Source organism: Myxocyprinus asiaticus, chromosome 18, assembly GCF_019703515.2.
Source record: "Myxocyprinus asiaticus isolate MX2 ecotype Aquarium Trade chromosome 18, UBuf_Myxa_2, whole genome shotgun sequence".
Lineage (NCBI taxonomy): Eukaryota > Metazoa > Chordata > Actinopteri > Cypriniformes > Catostomidae > Myxocyprinus > Myxocyprinus asiaticus.
This window is the reverse complement of record NC_059361.1, coordinates 4,950,240-4,975,000: the sequence shown is the minus strand read 5'-3', so window position 1 is coordinate 4,975,000 and position 24,761 is coordinate 4,950,240. Positions and strand designations below refer to the sequence as shown.

Genomic DNA, 24,761 nt, shown 5'->3' with positions numbered 1-24,761 from the left:
CATTTCTGAGTAGAAGCTGTTTATTTTGTACGTTTTGTTTGTTGAGCCAACAAATCGCTTTTCAGGGTACGCCTGCTGTTTTCAAATCAGTTTCATCAAGGGACTGAGTTCAGCTTTCTTTTTAAAGTGCCATTTTCCCCCTTTGGGAAGACTGTGGTTAGTCGTCCATGTAGCCTTCCCTGTGTTTTGTGTGTGTATGTTAGTTTAGAGACACTAGGGTGTTTTTTTTTCAGTCAGTGTGAAGTGGCGTACCCTTGCGACTGACCCGCCTTGACCCTTAATTTTTTGCACCAGTGGTCCCAGGTCTGGTTTTACGATTTTGTAGGATTGCATTGAAATAATAAAAATGCCTTTTTAACATCAAAGAGCAGGTGCATCGAGTGGACAAGGGAGCGAGACTACAGTAATGCAATTCTCTTTCTTTCTCTCTCCAATGGTGCATTGGGCTCAGGGGGCTTTTTAAACAAACTCGACATTCCTCCGGGGGCTGCCGTTGACCTCTTGGGAAGACTGTGAAAGAGAGGATTTGGAAAAAGAAAATAGGGTGTGAGGAGTACGAAGTGGAGACACAAAAGATGGAAGTTTTGGCCGCTCACAGAAACATGCAATTTGAACATGCACATGTCGATGAGCAGATTTCCTGAGGGTCCCTTTTAAAACTCATTTGTTCTCTCAAGCACACACAAAGAAAGTTTACACACCACCCGGCATGCAAATACACCTGAAGACACAGATCAAAATAAAAGCGTGCTCGCCACAGTGTTTGCTCAATGGCGCTGGAGGTCAGGTGACCCCTTTCTTCAGTAAGGTGAGGCGTGATTTCTTCTCTTCCTTGTTGCCATAGTGCCAGGGCAAGTTAAAGTGCACTTGAAACTCTCTACACAAATACAACCTCTCGATTTAACCACATATTAAAGAGACCGTGTCCGAACATTGCGATAAATTGCTTGTTTATGCAAAGAGTGTATTTTCTTCACCTCCTGATATGCAACTAGACTTTTTTCAATGTTATAATACTTTCTCCTATCCCAGACTAATATGCAGGGACAACTATACATTATCCATTTAGTGGCTGATTTGATTTCCCTAGTAAGTGTAAACACTGTGGCTCTGTCGTGCTATCAAAACATTGTTCTGGGGCCAAATTCACAAATTCTTCTTAACCACAGTTTTCTTATTTTTTAAGTTAAGAATAATTTGTATTTCCAAAAAGACTTCTTAAGAATATTCTTATATATTTTTTTTCTTAAACCCTCAAAGCTTATAGCTTCTTGTAATGTATTTTAAGAACTTAAAGGAATATTACATTTACATTTAGCAGTTGTTTTTACCCAAAGCGACTTACAAATGAGGAACATAGCAAGCAATTTATCATACAAATTTCAATAACATCTACAGTGTTGTACTGCCAAGCTCTCAAGGTGGCTGGTGTAGTATAGGTGCTAGCACAGAAGAAAGAGATATTTCAAGTTCAGTATTAAGTGCAGTTAGTGTGGATTGATTAAGTGCATTTTCAGCTGGTTCTAGAATGTTAAGATGTTATCAGCAGATCGTGTGGATGTTGGAAGCTCATTCTACCATAGTGGAACAGAGAAAGTGAAAGATCATGAAATAAACTTTGAGCCTCTTTGTGATGATACCACCAGGCGCCGCTCGTTCATAGATCGCAGAGAGCAAGTTGGAGCATAGACCTGGAGAAGTGAATTGAAGTAAGAGTGTGCGGTTGCATTGGCTGTTTTGAAGGCCAGAGTCAAATCCTTGAATTTGATGCGGACAGCTACAGGTTGCCACTCAATTGAAATCGAGTGGGTTGACATTAGCACTTTTTGGCTGATTGAAGACCAGGTTCTGCATTCTGGACCATCTGCAATGGCTTAATTATGTTAGCTGGAAGGCCAGCCAACAAAGCATTACAGTAGTCCAGTCTTGAAATGACCAGAGCTTGGACCAGAAGCTGTGCAGCATATTAAGACAGAAAAGGTCTGATTTTCTTGATGTCGTAGAGCATAAATCTGCAAGACCAGGCAGTTGATGAGATGTGGGCGGTAAAATTAAGATGGTCATCTACCACCACTCCCAGGTTCTGAGCTGTTCTGGTTGATGTTAGTGTAGTAGAGCCAAGATGAATAGTGAGTTTGTGGTCAACAGATGGGTTGGGTGGGATCACGAGGAGTTCTGTCTTGGCAAGGATGAGCTGGACATCAGGAAATGTCCACAGGCAGGCAGAGATACAAGCTGAGACATTAGGATCATCAGGCTAAAACGACAGGTAGAGCTGCATGTCATCTGCATCGCAGTGGTAGGAAAAGCCATGTGCATCAATGATCGGTGATGAGTGATGTTGTGTATATCAAAAAGAGGAGGGGTCCAAGCACTGATCCTTTAGGAACACCAGTGTTCAGCTTGTGTGACTTGGACACCTCTCCTCTACAGGAGACCTTGAAAGATCTGACAATGAGGTATGATTCATCCCATTCAAACACAGTTTCTGTGATGCCTAGGTCAGAGAGTGTGGACAGGAGAATCTTGTTGTTCACTGTGTCAAAAGCAGCAGATAAGTCAAGGAGGATGAGGACAGATGGTTTGGAGTTCGCTCTTGCCAGTCTCGGTGTTTCAGCTACTGACAAGAGGGTAGTCTCTGTTGAGTGTCCTTTTTTGAAGCCAGACTGATGTATGTAGAGTAGGTTGTTCTTTGAGAGAAAAGCAGACAACTGGTTGAATACGACCCTCTCAATAGTTTTAGACAGGAAAGGTTGGAGAGAGACTGGTCTGTGGTTGTCGACTACTGTCGGTTTATGTGTTGGTTTTTTGAGCAGTGGGTTACTCGAGACTGCTTTAATGATATTCTAGGATCAATACAAGTTATGCTCACTCGACAGCATTTGTGGCATAATATTGATTACCACAAAAATGTATTTCCTTTTCTTTAACCCTTCTATTACTTTCGTTCATTTTTGACCGGAATAGAGTTTTCAGATTTAATAAAAATGGTTTCTTACAATTTGCTATCTGAACACACACACACACACAAATGGACTTGATTCCATAGGTCTAAGTGGTCATAGAAAAAAAAAAAGACACCTTTTACATTTGCGGTCAAAATTGACCGGCCATAGGAAATTAATGGGAAAGACCATAATGCAGAGCAATTTTTGGGGGGATTTGTGAAATACAATCTATAAATCAGCCTCAATGTAGAAAAAAACACACACAGAAATTAAGGGGTGACTCTATAAAACATCCAGAGTGCAAAACATACACACACACACACACACACACACACAAATGAAGTGGTGAGACTATAACACAGAGCTTTTTTTAAAAATGTGTCAAATAAAATCTGTTAATTAGCCACAATGCAGAACACGCACACAGAGAAATGAAGGGGTGAGACCCACAATGCACAATGCGCACACACAAACACACACACACACACACACATCGTTTTTATCATCCAAAGAAATTTAAATAGTTACACCTTTTATCTTTCCGGTCATTTTTGACTGGTAAGGTACAAGGTAGGGCCTTTTTTGAAAGTAGGTTAAAAAGAGCAAAAAATCTGGGTTACAGTGAGGCACTTACAATGGAAGTGAATGGGGCTAATCAGTAAACATTAAAATACTCATTGTTTCAAAAGTATAGCCACAAGATGTAAACAATATGCATGTTAACATGATTATAGAGTGATAGTCGCTTACTAACATTTTCTGCATAAAGTTATATCCAATTTTACACCTTGTTGCCATGACTATGTAATATCAACAAACGCTAAAAGGACTGTAAAAACTATATAAAAGATTTAAACGGCGCTACAGCTCAAATAATACATGAGTTTTAACAGAAGAATTAATGTAAGTGCTTTTATAAAATTATAAGCTTCACATTTCTGCCTATAAACCCTCCAAAAATTGGCCCCATTTACTTGCATTGTAAGTGTCTCACTGTAACTTAAATCAATGTTATAGTGACAATTTACTCAAGAATGGTTTTACTAATGATTTAGGCTATGTGCAAATTTGCCCTTCTTGTCCCTACTCTTTATGAGAATATAAACAGAATAAAAGTATTTTTGTGCATTGTGTGAATGCTTCAATAACTTTGTATTTGACTCTTCACATTCAAATTTACTCTCAGAACACACAATTTGCCACAGCCAAATGTTGTTTGAATGTTATTGAGCCAACAAAAGCATATGATTGATAGCACGGCACTGCCAAAGTGAAACTTTTCTAGAAACCTGAAAAACTGGTTTCTGTTTCTCTAATGTGACGAAGGACAATGTATGTTACATTTTGACAAAATACTTTTTGAAAAGTTAACGTCCTGTGGCGTGACATGCTATACTTTATATAAAACTATTTAAAATGCATTTTGCAAGATATGTCTTTAGGACAAATGGTGCATGATGAGTTGTGCACCAAATCCCTAATCTTAAGTATGAGCAATAGAAATAGCGACGCTTCCTTAAGCAAGCACCATTAAATATGATTAATAAATAACAATGTTTTTTGTAATTGAAATTTATTTTGCAAAACATTTTTTGGAGATAGGACTAGTCTGTGTGGTAATGATTAGACTTTCTTAAAAACCATCTAAATTTATGGTATGTCCATTTAGATAACTAGGTAAATGTGTAATGTGTGTTTTAACTATTACAATACAGCAAGAAAGATTAAGGAAACACCAGGGGAAAATAATCAGGGTTGTGTTCTGTGAGGTCATATGATTAATAAGGAAATCTGTATGTGGCACAGAAAATGTCAGTTGGCAAGACAACTACCTGTTTTACATTTCAGGAAGCTCTGGAAGCAATGATTCATCATAAATGACTAAAACACTGGACGTCCAATGTTAATATTCTGTGCCTGCCTAAAATGTCATACATTTTAAATATTTAAAATAAATTATTTAATGGGAAGAAAATTGAAAGCACATTTGCTGTGTGTGAATGTGTGTGTTTGTTAAGAGGAGAGTGAGAGCACTAGATTATATGTATTATCCCAGAGCTTTGTGTGTAAGTTAATGCTTTCCTAATCGTTAAAGATTAATGTGATCATGGAATCAGTTTCAGTGGCGAAATTGTAAACCATCAATGGCAATCTGATGTCACTGTCACGGGATCAAACACACACAAGCATGATTGGTCAGGTTAGACAGCAGTGGCGTAATTAATCGGCTTCTTGACTAAATATTCTCTCTGTTTTATTTTCAGACGTATCCCCACGCAGTGAAAGTGTCATTTGGGCAAATCATGGTGTTCGGAATGTGGTAAAAACTCACACAGACAGCTGCACAAAGACACATGCACTGATCAGCCACAACATTAAAACCACTGACAGGTGAAGTGAATAACATTGATTATATCGTTACAATGGCACCTGTCAAGGGGTGGGATATATTAGGCAGCAAGTGAACAGTCAGTTCTTGAATTTCATGTGTTGGAAGCAGGAAAAATGGGCAAGCGTAAGGATCTGAGCGACTTTGACAAGGGCCAAATTCTGATGGCTAGAGGACAGGTCAGAGCATCTCAAAAACGGCAGGTCTTGTGGGGTGTTCCCAGTATGCAGTGGTTAGTACCTACCAAAAAACCTTGGGTCCTGGCATTCATGTGGATGTTACTTTGACATGTACAACCTACCTAAAGATTGCTGCAGACCACATACACCCCCTCATGGCAACGGTATTCCCTGATGGCAGTAGCCTCTTTCAGCAGGATATTGCACCCTGCCACACAGCAAAAAATGTTCAGGAATGGTTTGAGGAACATGACAAAGAGTTCAAGGTGTTGATTTGGCCTCCAAATTCCCCTGATCTCAATTCGATTGAGCATCTATGGGATGTGCTGGACCAACAAGTCTGATCCATGGAGGACCCACCTCGCAACTTACAGGATTTAAAGTATCTGCTGCTAACGTCTTTGTGCCATATGCCACAGGACAGTTTCAGAGGTCTTGTGGAGTCCATGGTCAGAGCTGTTTTGGCAGCACGAGGGGGACCTACATGATATTAGGCAGGTGGTTTTAATGTTGTGGCTGATTGGTGTATAGGCTGTGTTTCAAAATCTAGGCATACTGCACAGTGTGCTCTGTATACTGCCTACCTTTTTTTTTTTAAATTAGTATGTGAAACAGTATGCTGTGTCAGCTGTAATTGTAACCACAATTATTTATTCAATTTATTGTGCACCCCTACTGGCTAATAGTACACTACCATACTACTCATACAATTTCAGCTCTAAGTATTCTGTATGTACAGTATGTGTGGAATGCCTAGATAACCTTCTACATTTGCCACAAAAAAAAAAAAAATTTGATTAAAATTGAATTAAAAATGTAAAATAACTGCATGCATTTTCAAAATGTTTATTGGACACCACTCACTGAATTAAACATGTAACCTAAAGAGTTCTTGTGACAATGTAGCATACTACTAAAAATGTTTATCGTTGCATATAGCTTAACTGTTTCACAAAGAATTATTAGGCAGTATACAGTATATACGGCGAAGTATGCTAGTATTCCATTTCAGTTTTATCTGTGTTTGTGTCACAGGCTCAAGAAGATCGCATCTCTGATGTTTGGACTTCTAAAAACATTACACAGAATTGGAAGCCAGAGGTAATGATACAACCACATGACAAGTAGAATAGAACACCTAGATGTGGAGGTGTATAGTTAAAAAGCTACAAACACACTCATAGATGCATTGAGATTACATTCACAAATATGTACTTTGGCAGTACCTTGGTACAGTGATTGTATCTGGTGGTAATTCCATGGAACTTTGATATAGCCTACTGTATTAAAATAGCTACTGTATGGTGTTTATGCGGTATTCCAAGGTGCTTCAAAGAATGCAATGGCTTTAACATGGTATAAAATGTCTAAAAACCATTACTAAGGAATAAGTCTAAAAACATGTACAACCATGATACATGTAAAAAAAAAAATAAAAAAAAAATCATGGTAATACCTTGATAGGTGTCCCAAGAAGTAATGGTAGTACCATGAAAAATGTCCAAAACATGATAATACCATAGTACATGTCCATTGCAGCAACCATGATAGATGTAATAGATGTCCAAAAACATAGTGCTACCTTGGCACATGTACAAACCATACAGCAACCACAGTACATGGCAAATAAATAATTTTAATACCATGATAGTTGTCCAAAAACCTGGTATTACCATGGTCCAAAAGTATTGTGCAACCATGTTACATGTCCAAGAAATCATGGTAGTCCCATGATAGATGTCCAAGAAATCATGGTTATACCTGTCCATAGACATGGTACTACCATGGTACATGTCCAAAAACATGGTACTACCATGGTACATGTCCAAAAACATGGTGCAACCATGGTGCATGTCCAAGAAATCGTGGTAGCCCCATGATAGATGTCCAGAAACATTGTACTACCATGGTACATATCCAAAAGCATGCAGCAACCATGGTACGTGGCAAATAAATCATGGTAATACCACGATATGTGTCCAAAAACATGGTATTACCGTGGTACATGTCCAAGAAATCATGGTAATACCATAATAGGTGTCCAAGAAATCATGGTAATACCTCAGTAGATGTCCAAAAACATGGTACTACCCTGGTACATGCCCAAAAGCATGGTGGAATCATGACATATGTCCAATAAATCATGGAAGTCCCATGATAGGGGTCCAAGAAATCATGGTAAAACCTTGATAGATGTCCAAAAACATGGTAATACCATAGTACATGTCCAAAAGCATGGTGCAACCATGGTACATGTCCAAAGAATTCATGGTAGTCCCATTATAGATGTCCGAAAACATGGTACAATCATAGTACATGTCCAAGAAATCATGGTAATACCTTGATAGATGTCCAAAAACATGGTAATACCATAGTACATGTCCAAAAGCATGGTGCAACCATGGTACATGTCCAAAGAAATCATGGTAGTCCCATTATAGATGTCCGAAAGCATGGTACAATCATAGTACATGTCCAGGAAATCATGGTAATACCTTGATAGATGTCCAAAAACAGGGTAATACCATAGTACATGTCCAAAAGCATGGTGCAACCGTGGTACATGTTCAAAGAAATCATGGTAGTCCCATTATAGATGTCTGAAAACATGGTACAACCATAGTACATGTCCAAGAAATCATGGTAATGCCTCGATAGATGTCCAAAAATATGGTGGTACCGTGGAACATGTCCAAAAATCATGTTTCTTTTTTTTTTTTTTTTGTACTTTGTACATAAGTTTAAAATGTATAGCACAGTTAGAAACTGAGTTCGGTCTGTAGGATCTGTTGATGTGTTTATAATGACGTTATTAAACCACACGAGAATGTTTCCCACTGATCTTTCTGTTTAACTTTAGCAAGACAATTACTGTCTTGTTAAATTTAGAATGAGTCTGTGTGTCTCTCTTGTCACTGTGGACTATTTAAACAACACAAATGAGCTTTGGATTTTTGCTTGTTCTTGATATTTGTTGGGGATTTTTTTTTTTTGGAAATTAAAGGAATGTTCAGGTTTCAAAACAAGTTAAGCTCTATGGACATGCTCTCTGTGACATGCTGTAAATTACCACATAAAATAATTTGACTTGTCCCTCACCCTTAGTTTGTATAAACAAAAAAAAAAATTGTGTTTACATTAAAGCACTTATAACAGAAGAATAAGGGGCAAGACATTCCAGAGAGTTGAGAAGCAGAAATAGAGAAGCGCTTTTATTAATTCTTTCTCAAAAAAATGTGTGCTATTTGAGCTATAGATATGTCTAAATTTATTTTAGCGGTGAGTCTACTGTTTTAGGCATATTTTGCGGTATCTGTGCGCATATCATGCAAAAGTTACCTTTGCATAGTCATGACAGGAGTTGAAAGATTGGATATAATATTGCACAGACAAGTTTAGGTAAGTGGTTTTTCACATTAGTTGCATTTTAGCACATATAATGTTTAAGTCTTGTGGTAATGCTTTTGGAAACCGTGTGTATTTTAAAGTTTATTGTGCATTTGCATTGCCCCATGGACTTTCTCTGTAAGTGCAAAACATTCCTTTAATTCCATTGAAATGTCTGTTTCTGTGTTTGCTTTCAGTATAAAGGACTGGCTAATCTGCATAGTTTTGAGGACTGGTGTGGCACATCTATAGCTCAACTAAGAAAGAATCTACATTATCCACTGTATCCTCATGTAGGTGCATAAATTATACACATAAATATAGTCAAATATACAGTTACTTTTATTCGATTTGTTGAAATATGCTGCTTCAGGTGCCTGGACAGTTTCTTAAAGGAGAGGTGAAGTCGTCACTCCCTCTTGCAATATGCTCTTTGGTCCACTTGCTGTGTTTGCTTTCTGGGATGTTGTATTTGGTTATCTCACATAACCTGATTGAGTTTGTCCTGTTTGTCTTTTATAGATTATTATTTGTTCTTGTGAAGTTACACAGCCATTGAGAGCACTATACTGTGTTTTAAGATCCCATGAAATCAAATTGAGATTTTTCTGGCTTTTAGTCCATGTCCGTTTGATTTGAGGCTGTCGATATGCAAGTGTGCTCTTAAAAGTTGACAAAATATACTTCATTTCTCTTCCTGGAAAATGGACCAAAAATGTTCTTGATTCACCTGCACATGCACAGGTTTATTTACATGTTTTTGTCCAATAAAATGCTCTCTGGAATGAGAAATGATACAGTGCATAATTTATCATGTGATAAAAACATGATTCACACTCACTTAAAATGGCCACAAAAGGTGACATGGTTTTCCACTCGAAACGAAGTATGTGTGAACACCCCTTAATGCAACAATAATTAGCAGACAGTAGCTCAGAGATAAAAAACATAAGCAGATAATTTGGCCTCCCTGCAATCGGACACATCAACTTCCTGTTTCAATGGAAGAATTGTTGCATATGAGCCAGACAACCATTTCATGGGGTCTTAAATTCATCACACATGTAGGCAATGAAATATTAGTTTTGTATGCATTGAGCATGATGTGGTAACACAATTTCTCTCTCTTTAGTCTCGTACTACTGTGAAGAAACTTGCTGTATCGCCCAGCTGGACCAATTATGGTCTCAGGATATTTGGCTACATACATCCGTATGCTGATGGTCCGTCTGACAAACACATGCATAGATTGTGTAAGATCAGCATTGTCCTACATTTAATCCTTCTGTTTGTTCTGCAGGTGACTTCCTGTTTGCAGTGTCGTCTGATGATAACAGTGAGTTCTGGCTCAGTGACGATGAAAATCCAGCCAATCTGAAACTTCGCGCTTACGTCGGAAAGGTTTGTGTGACAAGTGCTGACTGATATTTAAAATCATGTGCCCATAAAGGGCTGAATAAAGTTCACCCAGAACTGAAAGCTCTGGGTTTTTTTTTTACTCACACTCATGTTGTTCCAAACTTGTATGTGGTTATTTTTCCATGGAACACGAAAGGAGAATTCATTCAGCTCATTTCCGTACATCATTTCCATACAAAAATAGTACCAAACTGACTAAAAGGACCAAAAAATTCATCTGTAGCAACTGTATTCCAAGTGTTCTGAAGCTATTGCAATACAGTATTGAAGTTTTTATTTGCGAAAATCTTCCTCTGATAGAGTTCACATTTATAAATCACAAATCGAAGCCTTGTGTCAGGCTTGACTTTTTTGATGCCAAAATGCCATTGGTTCTAACATATGTCATTAGTGAATGCAACTTTTGAATTTGAGAATGAGATTTAAGAGCAGTAGCAAAGGGGAAGATTTTTTGTGAATAACAACCTAATTTTGAGTATTTCACTCTGATAAAACTATTGCATAGTTTCAGAAGACTCAAAATATATTAGTCATATGGACAACTTTTATGGTGTGTTTTGGTCCTTTTTGGAGCTTATCACACCTGTTCACCATAAACTGTCATTGTAGAGAAAAAGATCTGTGTAAAGATTCCTAAAATATATTCTTTAGCATATGAGTTTGGAATGACTGGGGTGAGTAATTAATGACAGAATTTTCAGTTTGGGGTGTAATTAGTTATTTCTGTCATTCGTTTTACTCTGGCGCATTGAATTCATTTAATTTTGTGTAATTTCACCATTTTTAGACTGGCAGAGAATGGAGCGCCCCAGGCGAGTATGGGAAATATGCCAGTCAGATATCAAGTCTCATTACGTAAGTGAAAGGGTTGTTTGTGTCTTATCACCTCAGAGAATTGTTGATGCACGTCTTCATGTTATGACCAAATACCTTATTTTTGCAAGCTGAGGCTTTTTCGTCTGGTCAAGTAATTGAAAAGATTTGGAATAATTTGCAAATTTATATTTTTTTATTTTCCTAGAAGAATTTGATAATCAGACTAAAGCTCGTCCGTGATGTGAAATATTTTTGAGTGTGACAGTGATGTGGGGCTGGACTTTTTATCAGTCAGTATTTGACTGGCTATTAACATGTCAAGCACAATATTATTGGTTCGTTTTATTGCCTTCCGCCCACGCGGCCTTGAAAGTTGTTTCAGAGGGAGAGAAAGTTTGTTACGTTTTGATGTAGCTTATGAAAAGAAGTATATTTTTGTTTGTTTGTTTATAAATACTTGCACTGATGAATCGTGCACAGTAGGACCAGGAACATTTATTAACGCAGTAAAAAGGGCAATTTTATGTTGGCTTTAAATGGAAAATTTAGATGTTACAAAAGTTTTAAAGAATGTCTAATTTTATTAGAGAAATCTATTGTGCTGTACCCCTGAAAAGTAATCTTGGTAACACTACAATAAGGTTCCATTTGTTAACATTAGTTAACATGAACTCACAATGAACAATATTTTATTAATCTTGGTTAATGTTAATTTCAACATATTCTAATACATTTTTAATTTCAAAAGTCGTTTATGTTAACATAAGTTAATGCACTATGAACTAAAGGCATGGAAATGAATTTCTGGGAAGGGGTGCTGCAGTTTAGGCGGACGATATACACATCATGCAAGTGCAATGAGGGCATCAGAGAACCATGGGTGTTTCTCAATTCTAAGAACGCAGAGAACAGACTTGTGTTCTTATGAAGACCAGTCTTGCCAAGCTACCTTGGAAGAATGAACTTGGAAGGACAGGAGGATGTAGAACGCATCTATTGCGAGCTTTGAGACGTGCTGTGATCTTCCTGTTGCGCAGTTTACCGTCACAGCACGTTTGAATCCAGTGAGAGAACTACTGGCATTATCACACCAGTGACAGCATTAATATCATCACACCAGTGAGGTTTTGCAGGACTAGTGACATTAAAAGAATAAAGTCTATAAACAGTAGTTTTCTCCATATTTTTTCGGCTGCTCCCATTAGGGGTCGCCACAGTGGACCATCCGCGATCCGCATATTTGACTTGGCACAGGTTTTACGCCGGATGCCCTTCCTGACGCAACCGCCAGTGGCTGAGGGACTCTCACTCACACCTACGGGACAATTTAGAGTCTCAAATTTACTTATACTGCATGTTTTTGGACTTGGGAGGGAAACCGGAGCACCCAGAGGAAACCCATGCGAACACAGGGATAACATGGAAACTCCACACAGAAAGGCCCAGTTGAGCCAGGACTTCAACCCGGGACCTTCTTGCAGTGAGGCGACAGTGCTAACCACTGAGCCACTGTGCCAAAATTCTTATAATTTCAAAGGATGAGCTTACACTTGAGTAAAGCATAATATTCTTCTGAAGCAAAAAACTTAATATTGAGGAGTGATTAATTTGTTTTTATTCATATAAAAGACTTGAAGCAGATTAAAGGCCTTGTTTTGGTTTGTTTACATTAACATTTGAATAGTCTTGGCTCGTTTGAACATTCCGTCAATGTAAGTCTATCACCCTGTCTACATCAGGCACGAGCGGGAGACCGTTCAGCTGGAAAAGACATGGCACAATATTCCAGAACAGTCTGAAGGTCTTTGCCGATTTTGGTAGATGTAGCTTGAGAGCTGTAGGAGGAATTAGTGTTACTAATTTTGGTCTTGGTTGAGCGATTGTAGAATAATTGTATGTTGGCTTTGTCAAGCCAACTTAAAGGAATGTTCCAGGTTCAATAAAAGTTAAGCTCAATCGACAGCATTTGTAGAATAACATTGATAACCACAAAAAATAATTTCGACCTGTCCCTTTAAAACACTGACAATGGAAGTGAATGGGGGCCAATCCGTAAATGTTAAAATACTCCTTGTTTCAAAAGTATAGCCCCAAGACATAAACAATATGTGTGTTAACATGATTTTAGTGTGATAAAATCTCCTACTAACCTTTTCTGCATAGTTACATCCAATTTTACAACTTTGTTGCCATGATGATGTAATGTCAACAAACCCTAAAACGACCGTAAAAACAAAGCTTTAAACAACTTTAGCTCAAATAATACACAAGTTTTAACAGAATAATTAATGTAAGTCCTTTTATAAAATTATAAGCTTCACATTTCTGCCTTTAAACTAAAGGTAGGCCGATATATCGGTATTACCGATAATCTGTGCCGATAATTGCTTTTTGGAACTATCATTATTGGCAAAAAATCTATGCCGATTGTTCCCGATATATATTTTTTTTTATTATTCCTCTGTGTTCCCGTTGAAAATGATTTTTTATTTTTTTTTTATTAACTCGAATGCAAAGAAAAATGCCACTATATAGCACCCTCGTCAGCACATACATTGTGTCTCTAATAATAATAATATACTGTATAGGCTATAAAAAGCTTAATTTCGTAACGGAGCCGAGTCATTTCAAAATAAGAGTCCCCGGTGTGTTTCAGAATTGTTTAGTGTTAAAAGTCCCACATTATGCAACCAGTCTCTCATTATTATTATTATTGGGATTTTGGTTGAAAAATAAACTACATCTGGGATTTTATTCATTTTAGACTCTGGCCTCTATGTCTGTTAATGTTCTATAAATCGATTTTAAAGATTAATCGGTTATCTGCCTTTTCCACCACCTAAGTTATTGTGTCTGCAAAATCCACTATCAGTCGAACTCTACTTTAAACCCTCCAAAATTTGCCCCCATTCACTTCCATTGTAAGTGTCTCACTGTAATTTCGATTTTTGCTTTTTTAGAGAAAAGGAGGGATGAGTCGAAGTTATTTGTTGTGGTAATCAACATTATGCCACAAATGGTGTCGATTGAGCTTAACTTGTACTGAACCTGGAATATTCTTTTAATGAGTTAAATCTTTAAAAGTCATGGAAATTTCCATTGTGAATTTATACATTTTGTAGTTATGTTCTGCTCTAAAATATTTCAGTGGCTAGAAATTGCTCTCCTTGAGTGCTCTCTGAAATAAATAAAAAAAAAAAAAAAAAAAATCCCTATCCAGTTATCTGAACAACTGGAATAATCATGGAAATATCATGGGAATTATTTGGTCAAAAAGTGTGGGACCCCTGATTATATTATATGAAATATTTTCTATTTTGTATATGCTTTGTTTTTTGTATTACATTCATATTGTTTTTGTGACTTACAGTATGCAGATGAAGAAGAAATATTTCTTTGAGCTCATCCATAAACAAAATGATCAAGGAACGGACCATGTAGAGGTTGCGGTAAGTGTGTTTACTAATGGTGTTCCTGTGTTTGTACTTGTTTGTGAGATTGTGATTACTGTACAGTATATAATGTAACTCTACATGTTTGCTTACAGTGGCAACTCAGACAGCCTGGGAATGGATTTTCAATCATCGATTCCAAGTACATCTCCCTCTACACCAGTGAGTGTGTGTGTTATTTTGGGCTGTGGTTGAAGAAATGTCAGGGTAGTGTTAGGATGCCTGGAATAGCTGTTTGTGTCCACACACGCAATGAAATAGAGCTAATGATGGGGTAGTCTCCACTGCAAAAAGTGTGTTTGTGTGTGTTGTCATCTTATTGCTACAGCTGAAGCATTCATCTCTGTGTAAATGTGTGCTTGTGTAGTATTTGGGGAGACACTGTTTGTATCTGTGCATTTAGGGAAAGACTGCAAGTTTATCAATGTGTGTGTGTCATTGCATGTATTTACAGTGAGTGTATTTAGACCCCTCATAATGTCATAGCCATCCCTATCATCATTCTCTGTGTAGATGCAAAAGTTGACTTGGGGGTCGTTCAAACCGAACGCGTTCTTGTGCTAAAACAAAGCCAGACGCAGTGCAACTGAGAACTTAGGTGTCTTGACATGTGACTTTCTTTTTTACCTGACATGGCATCTAAAAAAACGTGACGCTTTCGCACAAGATGCTAAAAAAAAAAGCTGGACACCATGCAATGATTAAAGACGTTCATCTAACAAATGTTTACATAAAAAAACAAAACAATGGAAAAATGAGTGCAGATGGACACAACGTGTTTGGTGTGAACAGCCCCTCACGCTGGCTGTGTTCAGAATGGAATACTAGTGTACTGCATACTGTATCCTACCCACAAGTCACAAAAAAAATATTATGTAAAACAGTAAGCATTGTGTTATGATAAACATTTAAAATGGTATTTGTGATGAGGAGGAGGGCATGGCGGGGCCATGATGGAGCACGGCCGGCACTGAATCAGCTGATCAGCGGGAGAGCGAGATAAGGGGTAGCCAGAGACGCCGGTTAGATAGAGAGACGCACATGGCCACGCTGCATGTGTGTCTGTGTCCTTATGTTTTATGTTGTTTTAAGATCATTTATATCATTAAAATTTATGTTTACCGTTCAGCCGGTTTCCGCCTCCTCCTTGCCCGTCCTTAGACTGTTGCAGTGGTGCCGAAACCCGGGAGGGAGGAGGGGTGCGCTGTCGCAGAGTCCTCACCGCTGCCATCTGCCAGGGGAGCAGAGAGTTGAGGAGCTGTTGAGGACCAGGCGATAGCGCGTCTGGGAGCCGGCGAGCAAGTTCTTCTCTCTCTCTCTGTGTGTATCTCCGCTCTCCCTTTCGCTCTCCCCACGCCTCCCCTCGTCTCTCCCCCAGGTTCACAGAAGGCATGGTGGACCACCAGCTGACAGAACGGCCGGAAGGGCAGCATCTCCCCTCCAGAGAAGGGGGGTGGGGGGGGCGGTTAGTTAGTCAGCCCGGTGGCGCCACGGCCTGAATCGGGCGAGGAGGAGGGCGTGGCCGGGCCATGATGGAGCACGGCCGGCGCTGAATTAGCTGATCGAGATAAGGGGCAGCCGGAGACACCGGTTAGAGAGAGACACGCTGCATGTGTGTCTGTGTCCTTATGTTTTATGTTGTTTTAAGTTCATTTATATCATTAAAGTTTGTTTACTATTCAGCCGGTTCCCGCCGCCTCCTTGCCCGTCCTTAGACTGTTACAGTATTATGAACTCTGTATATTGCACATTTAGTTCAGCGAGTGGTGTCCAGTTGTCATTTCACCATTTCTAATCCAGTTTTTTGTTTGTCTGATGATGATCAAATAATGATTCATGAAGGTGTTAAAGTGCAGTTAGTATCACCTCAATTATTCATGGCTGGTCATGTCAGTATCCTTTGCAGTCATTCTGTACATTTTGGCAAATGCAGAAGGTCATCAATGTACTCCATGCATACATGTGCAGACTGTGGCCAGTATGCATACAGAAATAGTAGTATGGTAGAATGCATTCCAAACATACCCATAGACGTAAACTTGGTAGGAGACTGTGTGTGTGTATCTGTATCTATAGTTGTCTGTCCACTGGTTGACCTAATTTTTGTATGCCACAGTTAAACCAGCTTTTCTGGTGTCTGGTTTGACTAATTCTCTGTGTCGGTTTATGTGTGTGTGTGTTCAGACGAGTCATCGCTGAAGGCAGGAGATGTCAATCACATTCCTCAGACTGCTGCCAGTCATGTAGCTCCGCCCCAGAGCTCCTCTCAGACTCCGTCCCATGGAGCAGATATGCTGAGGGCCAATCCACGTGATTTATTTCATCAGGGTGAGAAACTGAAACAGCTTTACAAACACCTACTAAAATAAAGCAAACACAGTGAACCTGAGAGATTAATGACAGTGATTTATATACACTATATAAACATTTCTTTCTTTCCTTTCGTAATGTAAATAGATTCAGCGCCACCCTGTGGCCAATTGAGGAATTGCAGTGAAAGTCATTTGTTTCAATAGAAACTTGTTTTTAGGTATCTGACAAGTAACATGGATATAAGCTTTTTTTTTTTTTTAAGGTTAAAATGTGTATATTTATATACTGTATATAAGCAACACAACATTTACCATATATACGGCACAACAAATATATTTGTACATTTGTATTGCCAAAGCGTTTACAGCTGTGCCGCATACATTTATTATGTACGTTGTTTTGCACAGTTTTATAAGAAAAGACAGCTGTGCATAATTGACAAATAAGTTAAATACACACGTTAAATACACACACACACACACACACACACACACACACACACACACACACACACACACACACACACACACAAAGATTGCAAAGATTTATGCATTGCAGTTCCATACAAAAATTCCATAATATTTCATTAAAAATAAAAAACTTAAATAGTTTGTTTTATTGATTTAATTTTATGAAATTAAAAAGGAGTAAATCTTAAAAATAGGTTCAATTCTTTTTTTGAGCGTAATGAAAATTAAGTTGCACATAACAGGTGCGTAGTGGACTAAAGCACATAACTGGTAATCAGAAGGTTGCTGATTCAATTCCCACAGTTATCATCATTGTGTCCTTGAGCAAGGCACTTAACTCCAGGTTGCTCCAGGGGGACTGTCCCTGTAATAAGTGCACTGTAAGTCGCTTTGGATAAAAGCGTCTGCCAAATGCATAAATGTAAATGTAAATTATGGTGGAAACACAGACTCAAGTCTAATTACAAATATATAGTATATTGGTCAATGACGCAACGCTAATTTTTTTGTGCATGTCTAATAAATTATTCAAAACACATTACAAATGCAATTCACACAAAACAATTTCTTGAGTACACCTATTGTATGATTCACATGTTTTCATTTACTGAGTTCAAAGTCATTCTGATATTTTTTCTGGGGCTCAAAGGAAAAAATATCATGTGATGTAACCGTAAAAAAAAGAAAAATATCAAAGCCTTTAAAAGCATTAACAGCTGAAATACTTGTCAAATGAAATGTTGGCTTGAGTTGTGTTGAATAATCTTCTTTTATTATTTATGAACAATTTAAAAAAATATTAATCATATTTTAAAATACAATTGTTTTACTGCTTATTTTTTTATCGAATCAAAGTCGTGTGGTGTAACCGAAATGTAGGTAGCAAACAGTCATAAAACAGAGAAGACCCCTTTTTAATTTTTAAAAACAAATCATTATTTTGTCATATCATTAAATATCAATATTTTGACATTTGTATGAAAATGCTCATTTGGTGTAACCATGAGAAAACATCTTGATATTCTTGACTTAAAAATTCATGGTATTTGTAAAAAATATTTTTCACCTTTAACATATGATTGAAAACGTTTTTGAAATTAACGTTTTAAGTTGCGTACACTCGTGTTCAAGATGCAAGGAAACTATTTTATTACCTTTTACTTGGTTACACCACATAACATTTTTAAAGCAATTAATAATTATTTCTTTATTTGTTTTTTTTGTGAAAATGCTATAAAGGTTTTTCCAAAAATTTGTAGCAAAAAACAAACAAAAATGAACTTAAAGATGCATGTGTTTTCAACTATTTGTTTTTTTAAATGTTTGTTTTTTTATAACGTTGGACAATCTTATTTGTCAGTGACTTATATAACATACAGTTGTATCTATTATATACAACTGTATATTTTTAGATGTTTTACCTGGTCACTATTTCTTTCTAGTCATTTTCATAATTTTTAATCGTCTTTTTGCTTTTCACAAGTTCACTCATATAGTCCTGCGTTGACAATTTGAAAAGTACAAATATTCAGTGTAGTCTCTCAATATATGTGTGATGTTATAAAAACTGCATGAATAATAATGTAATGAAATAAAAATAATGTTGATTTAAAAGTTGTTTACACTGCTGTTATTGATTGAAATGTCATGTCAACAGCCCGTATGTCTGTGTTTAAGTGCTCACAGTTTTATTTGTATGTGTAGTTCCATTACTGGACAGGACGCGTTTGCGTGGTGTTTTACCAGACTGCATCTATAACCCCAGTTATATCATAAAGGGATATCCTCTTCTGCGCTACCAGGGCCTGCAGTTCGTAAGTGCTTACACAAACATGCACAAAAACTCCTTCGAAAAGTGAAGTTAGTTTTGAGAAAAGGTCTAGCATCATTTGTGCATTCACACATTATTACATTTAGAAATTTCGTGTGACTAACACAATGGCCCCAAAAAGTATTTGGACACATACGTTTCTTATTTCTGAGTTATTAATGAATTGGAAAGTGTCTAGTTGATTTGTACAATGTTCAGTTGTTATTGTGGCGGCTGTATCTTAATGAATCTTTTGTATTGCAGGTGCATCTCTCTTACGTGTATCCTAATGACTACACACGGCTCACACATATGGAGAGCGATAACAAATGTTTCTACCGTGGGAATAATTACTACCTCGACAGGTAAACACGCAAAAACATTCTGTACAAGACACCAACCAATCTACATCTCTGTAGCCAAGCTATGCTTTTTGTTTGGTAGTGTAAAAAGTTCCTTTTAGTTGGAGAAATTGTGTATTCAATTCAAATGAAATCATCTTTTTTCAGATACGGCTTCTCAAACTACATCAGACTGGATCTGCCTGAGAATGAAGAGGTATTCCTCAAATTCAAAGGTACAACAAACATACAGTTATTTCAAAGTTTCTGTAGATTTTCTAATGAAACAGAATAATCAGCAAATATAATATTCAGAGAAAAATGTAGGACGGGACTTCATTTTATCTTTCAGGATTTTGTTTTGTAAAACTTTAGTGTTGTTCCTTCCAAGCAAAGCACCATAAAACTAATAAAGCACCTTAAAAATAAAAGCTACTGTACAGAATACACAATATGTCCCATATACATGGCATGACAAATATTTCTTCATTTGAGTGTAATAAAAATGAACTTGCACAAAGCAAAATATTCCTTAACTAAATTAATTTTAATTAATTCAGGATTTGATTGCATTGTCAATCTAGTATATTTATTGCTTAATATTACTTTTCCTTTTTTGTCTTTATTACATCAGCAGACAATTAAAATCTTTTCAGAAGCACAGCAAATTTTACATATTGATAAAAGGTTATGAAACACATTTTTTTTCCCCTACGAACTAAATGAACTGAATCGTGTATAAGACGACCAGGGATGTTTACATCAGGAATAGCTCCCAAAAATTGTCAATTTATTATAATAAAAATAATAATAATGTGACTTGTGCATCATTCTAAGTCTTATAAAGGCATACAATATGTTTTGGTGTGAAATGCGCTAAAATGTAAGTTTATTTTTTTAGTTACAATCTGGACATTACACGTTCATGAGCTCTATGAGAGAAGCTTAAACACAGTGGATCACAAGTTTGCATTTTCACACCAAACACCCATCGTGAGCTGACACAAGATTTGGAATATGATGCATGAGTCTCACGGACTACTTTTATAATACTACATTACGACAAATTTTAATTTTTAGGTGAACTATTCCTTTAAGTCAGTACACGGTGTCAATTTTGATTTCACTCTTCATACTGTAAAATATGCAATCAGTTTGATGAACTTAAAAGACTGTTTAAAAGACTGTTTAAAAGTGTTTGTCCATTTCCCATTCCAAGAGACGTTTACACGCCTACACTTAAAACAGTAATTACATGCTGGTCTTTCTCTTCCTGTAGCAGACAGCATGCGAGGACAAGTGGTGAAGCCAGCCAGAATTAAAGATGAAGGATTGCAGAAAGCTGTAAAATATAAAAATGAGCAGAACAAGGTTCTACCTGATTACATTGATGATAATGATGACCACATTCTGAAGGGACGGCGAAAGCTGTTCTCTCTCCAGCAACATGGCAACATTATTAGGCTGAGAAAGGACAGAGAAATAAATAGACTAGAGCAGATAGAACAAGACAACCTACCCAAAGAACCACAAAAACTGCCCAGGGAGCCACAGATCCAACCTGAGGAACCACAGTACCAATTGGCACAACAGAAAGCAAGAAGAAAGGGAAAAAGCAGACGCCATGTACAAGACAAACGTGACATCCAAAACCCACCTGTTGAAGTGAGGAACCAGGGCCAGGTTCTCAAAGCTTTTGAAAAAGACCACATGGTTGCACCGCCGATTCATGGAGATGGCATGGAGAAGATATCTGACCAGCAGGTTCCTGGAGGAGCTCTGAAAGTAGCCAAATGGAAGCCAGATTTGAAAGAACGAGGAGTTGACCAAGCGCCCAATCAGGATGGAGGAATTGAAGTCCGCCCTGTACAAGCCCCAAAAAGCAATAGTAGGGAAAGAGATCCAAACCTTGTTGCAGTCTTAAATGGAGATATTCCAATGGAGAATGGGCGAGAAGAACATAATTATAAGTCTTTGAAAGTAGCTGTGTTAGGTGGAGTTCAGGTAACCAACTCTACCATGTTTGATGAGGTCCAACATCAACGTGGTGTCTTTGTAAATCGGTTGGGTAATAGGGCTGACTTTCTGGGAGAACATGTGGACCAGGCACCCAAGAATATATTAGACAAGGAAGAAGTGAAGAAAACCATGTTAAAGAACAATAAAGAGGGATTTGAACCATTGGATGCAGGCCGAGTCCAAGCAGACTCAATACAATGGCCCAAAAAACAGTTGGGTGATAGGAAAGTGTTTCTGAGGGAACATGTAAACCAAGTGCCCAAGAATGCATTAGACAGGGAAGAAGTGAATAAGATTATGTTGAAGAAAGGTCAAGGTGAATTGGCACCCTTAGAAGGGGAAGGAGTCCATGCAGACTCAATTCAATGGCCCAAAAAACAGTTGGGTGATAGGAAAGTGTTTCTGAGAGAACATGTAGACCAAGTGCCCAAGAATGCATTAGATGAGGAAGAAGTGAATAAGATCATGTTGAAGAAAGGTCAAGGTGAACTGGCACACTTAGAAGGGGATGGAGTCCATGCAGACTTAATACAAAGGCCCATAACCCGGTTGGGTAATAAGATGGTGTTTCTGGGAGAACATGTAGATGTAGCATCCAAGAATGCACTGGGCATTGTAGAAGGAAAGAAGATCATGTTGAAGAACGGACAGGATGAAGTCGCACCATTGGTAGGGGACCGAGTCCAAGCAAACCCAATGAGGTGGCCTGAAGACCAACAAGTTTTGAAGGTCGAAGAAGCAGCCGTACAAGGTGGTGGTGTTGTCATGCGAGGTAGATCAAAACCGAAGCACTCTTTATCTGAAAATGACAATAATACCATCAAACTCAGCAAGCATAAAAATGTGGTGCATCATCTTGGGATCACCCAGAAACCACACCGTAACCTGACCAATGAGCGTAAGGGATGGGTCATCGTTGGTCCGGCTACGGAAAAACATAACCAATGGGGAAATGTTCAAGAGGTTAGACTGGAAAAAGAGGAGCAGATAAAGGATAACGCGATACATGGAGGAGAGGCTGAGGTTGGACGAGATGATGGAGATAGTTGGGTGGGTAATGGTTACTCCGAGGAAGTGGACTATGAATTAGTCAATAAAGCTGTGTTTGACGTGGAAGTCAACTGGGCTCAGACGTTTCAGGTCAGTCCCTTGGATCTCCATTCCACACGCTCTGATTGGATCGATCTGAAGTGTAATGTGTCTGGGAACCTGCTGCTCAGTGAGTTGGATGCTTTGTCTGTCGTGGACGCTTTCATGAAGAAACTTAACAAGAAATATCCAAGGTAGGTCAGCGATTAAGATTATTTCAGCAATAAGAATCTCTATGAATAGCTTCAAAGGTTTCCTCGGAAGTATGCAATCTGGAGGCTGACATCTTATTTCATGGGCGTTCAATTTAGGGATCAGCTGTAAATTGACCAATCACTCGTCAGTAGCAGCAGATAGAGAAAGATAGTAAATTTCTTGCTTTTAAGAGCCCTTAAAAAAACGACCCGTCACTGAAGTGTAATGAAATAATTGCTATTTAAATGTTTCATTAGAATACACAGACACCTTTGAATGGCTGTTAGTGGAGTAATATGCTTTATGACATCATAGGGTGTAGTTCCAGCATATACCAGCAGGGGCTGACAGGGATCTCTAACCAGCCAGTTCCTGACCACCTGGTTCACATCAAAAGCATTCTTGCAGTAAAAAAAGTTAAACATAGTGCAGTGCATATAACAGTACACAGGTGTCTTGAGACGTGTTTAAAAAATGTCTAAAAAATACAGCACTCCTGCACGAGACAGCACAACGGTGAAAATATCTAGTGGCATGTTTACATGGAAAATCTATTGAAAAACAGTCCAGATGTACTATTACAGAACTACTATTTTTATTTTTTTATTTTTAAACAGCATGTTTTATACATAATGCAGTATGTTTGTTGTCACGTGACTTTGTTCATGTTTAATTTTGCATTGAGTTATCTCAGAAATACAGTATTTTGCATATTTATTCCGAATTTTGTGTAAAAATGTCTTGACACTTGCCAGTCTAATCTAATAATGAGTTGAAAAACATATTGCTTTACATTGAATAGAAGGTCAAGGACGCATTGCATTGTGGATATTGCAGTGTACAGTATGTAGTGTGACAGTCAGATTCTGAAAGTAAAAATCCCATTCATTGGCAAATGATTTTTAACGCTAACTCTTAAAATGTTAAAGACAGAACTACAGTGAGCTCCGAGGTTGTTAATTCATGGGATATGCTTCTGTTGAAGCCGTCAGTCTGTTATTTCAACTACATTTAAAAAAAGCTGGTTGGTTTGGTTTATGGCTTAGTAGTCTTTTCTGAAGAATTTTAATCTACAGTATATGGAAAAAACATTTATGGGAAAAATACTTCCAGAACCAAGCGCTGTGACGCTCTATGCTAAATTGTCACATGTCCTAGTTTACATTCATGTTTAATTCAGCAAGGCGTCCAGTCCATAATATGGTTATTTTGCATTTTCTTTTGACAATTTTATGTAAAAATGTCATGCAATGCAAAAACTCTCACCAGTCCAATCCAAAAACGAGTAAAAAAAAAAACTGCATTGATATTGCTTCACACTGTGAATAGAAGGTCAAGGATGCATTGCATTGTGACTATTACAGAATATTGTACAATATTCCACACTGCACATTTTGGGACTAGTAGGTCATCCAAGTATTCCTTGCAAACATAATGCATACTAAAAAATAGCTTCAGTAGTGTGCTCTTCCTTACATACCACAACAGACCAACAAAGTCACATATTAATGGGTCTCTTGACATTTTTGTGTCTAGACAGTTTTCTTTACATCGTATAGTGAATGTTGAGAAGAGGTCTGATTATTCTCGAGGCAGTCGATATCTACTGGAACTGGACCTGCTGGAAGCTTCAGGACTTCATCTGCGTCTGGCTCAGTACGTCTATGTGAAAACAACCAATGAACGGGGTTACCGTAAACAAAAAGTTCATGATGCTGAAATTCAGCTCTGCAATCCGTACGGCTTCTACTGGAACCCAGCGGCGACTGTCCACTTTATCATACCAGGTAACACGCTTACAAAGAGAAGAATGGAGAACGAGGCTTTTGCTCTCTTACAAACCCTTCTGTAGTGAAAAAAAAAACAAAAAAAACGTTTGGACCAGCTTAATTTATTCAAGCTGTGCTTTTTGCATTATGCTTTAAGATTGCCAT

General features: G+C 37.8%; 1 protein-coding gene across 1 annotated transcript in view; it reads left to right on the top strand.

The window, feature by feature from the left end:
* LOC127456430 (beta-1,4-N-acetylgalactosaminyltransferase 3-like) overlaps nt 1–24,761 on the top strand; it is a 48,792-nt gene that overhangs the window by 9,757 nt on the left and 14,274 nt on the right. The window contains exons 2-15 of the mRNA XM_051724920.1: nt 5,213–5,268; nt 6,552–6,617; nt 9,101–9,196; nt 10,036–10,126; nt 10,204–10,304; nt 11,110–11,177; nt 14,509–14,587; nt 14,686–14,752; nt 16,775–16,918; nt 19,078–19,187; nt 19,448–19,548; nt 19,693–19,760; nt 20,804–22,826; nt 24,364–24,614. Of these exons, the coding sequence (XP_051580880.1) occupies nt 5,213–5,268; nt 6,552–6,617; nt 9,101–9,196; nt 10,036–10,126; nt 10,204–10,304; nt 11,110–11,177; nt 14,509–14,587; nt 14,686–14,752; nt 16,775–16,918; nt 19,078–19,187; nt 19,448–19,548; nt 19,693–19,760; nt 20,804–22,826; nt 24,364–24,614 (3,321 nt within the window). The remainder of the gene's footprint in view (nt 1–5,212; nt 5,269–6,551; nt 6,618–9,100; nt 9,197–10,035; nt 10,127–10,203; nt 10,305–11,109; nt 11,178–14,508; nt 14,588–14,685; nt 14,753–16,774; nt 16,919–19,077; nt 19,188–19,447; nt 19,549–19,692; nt 19,761–20,803; nt 22,827–24,363; nt 24,615–24,761) is intronic.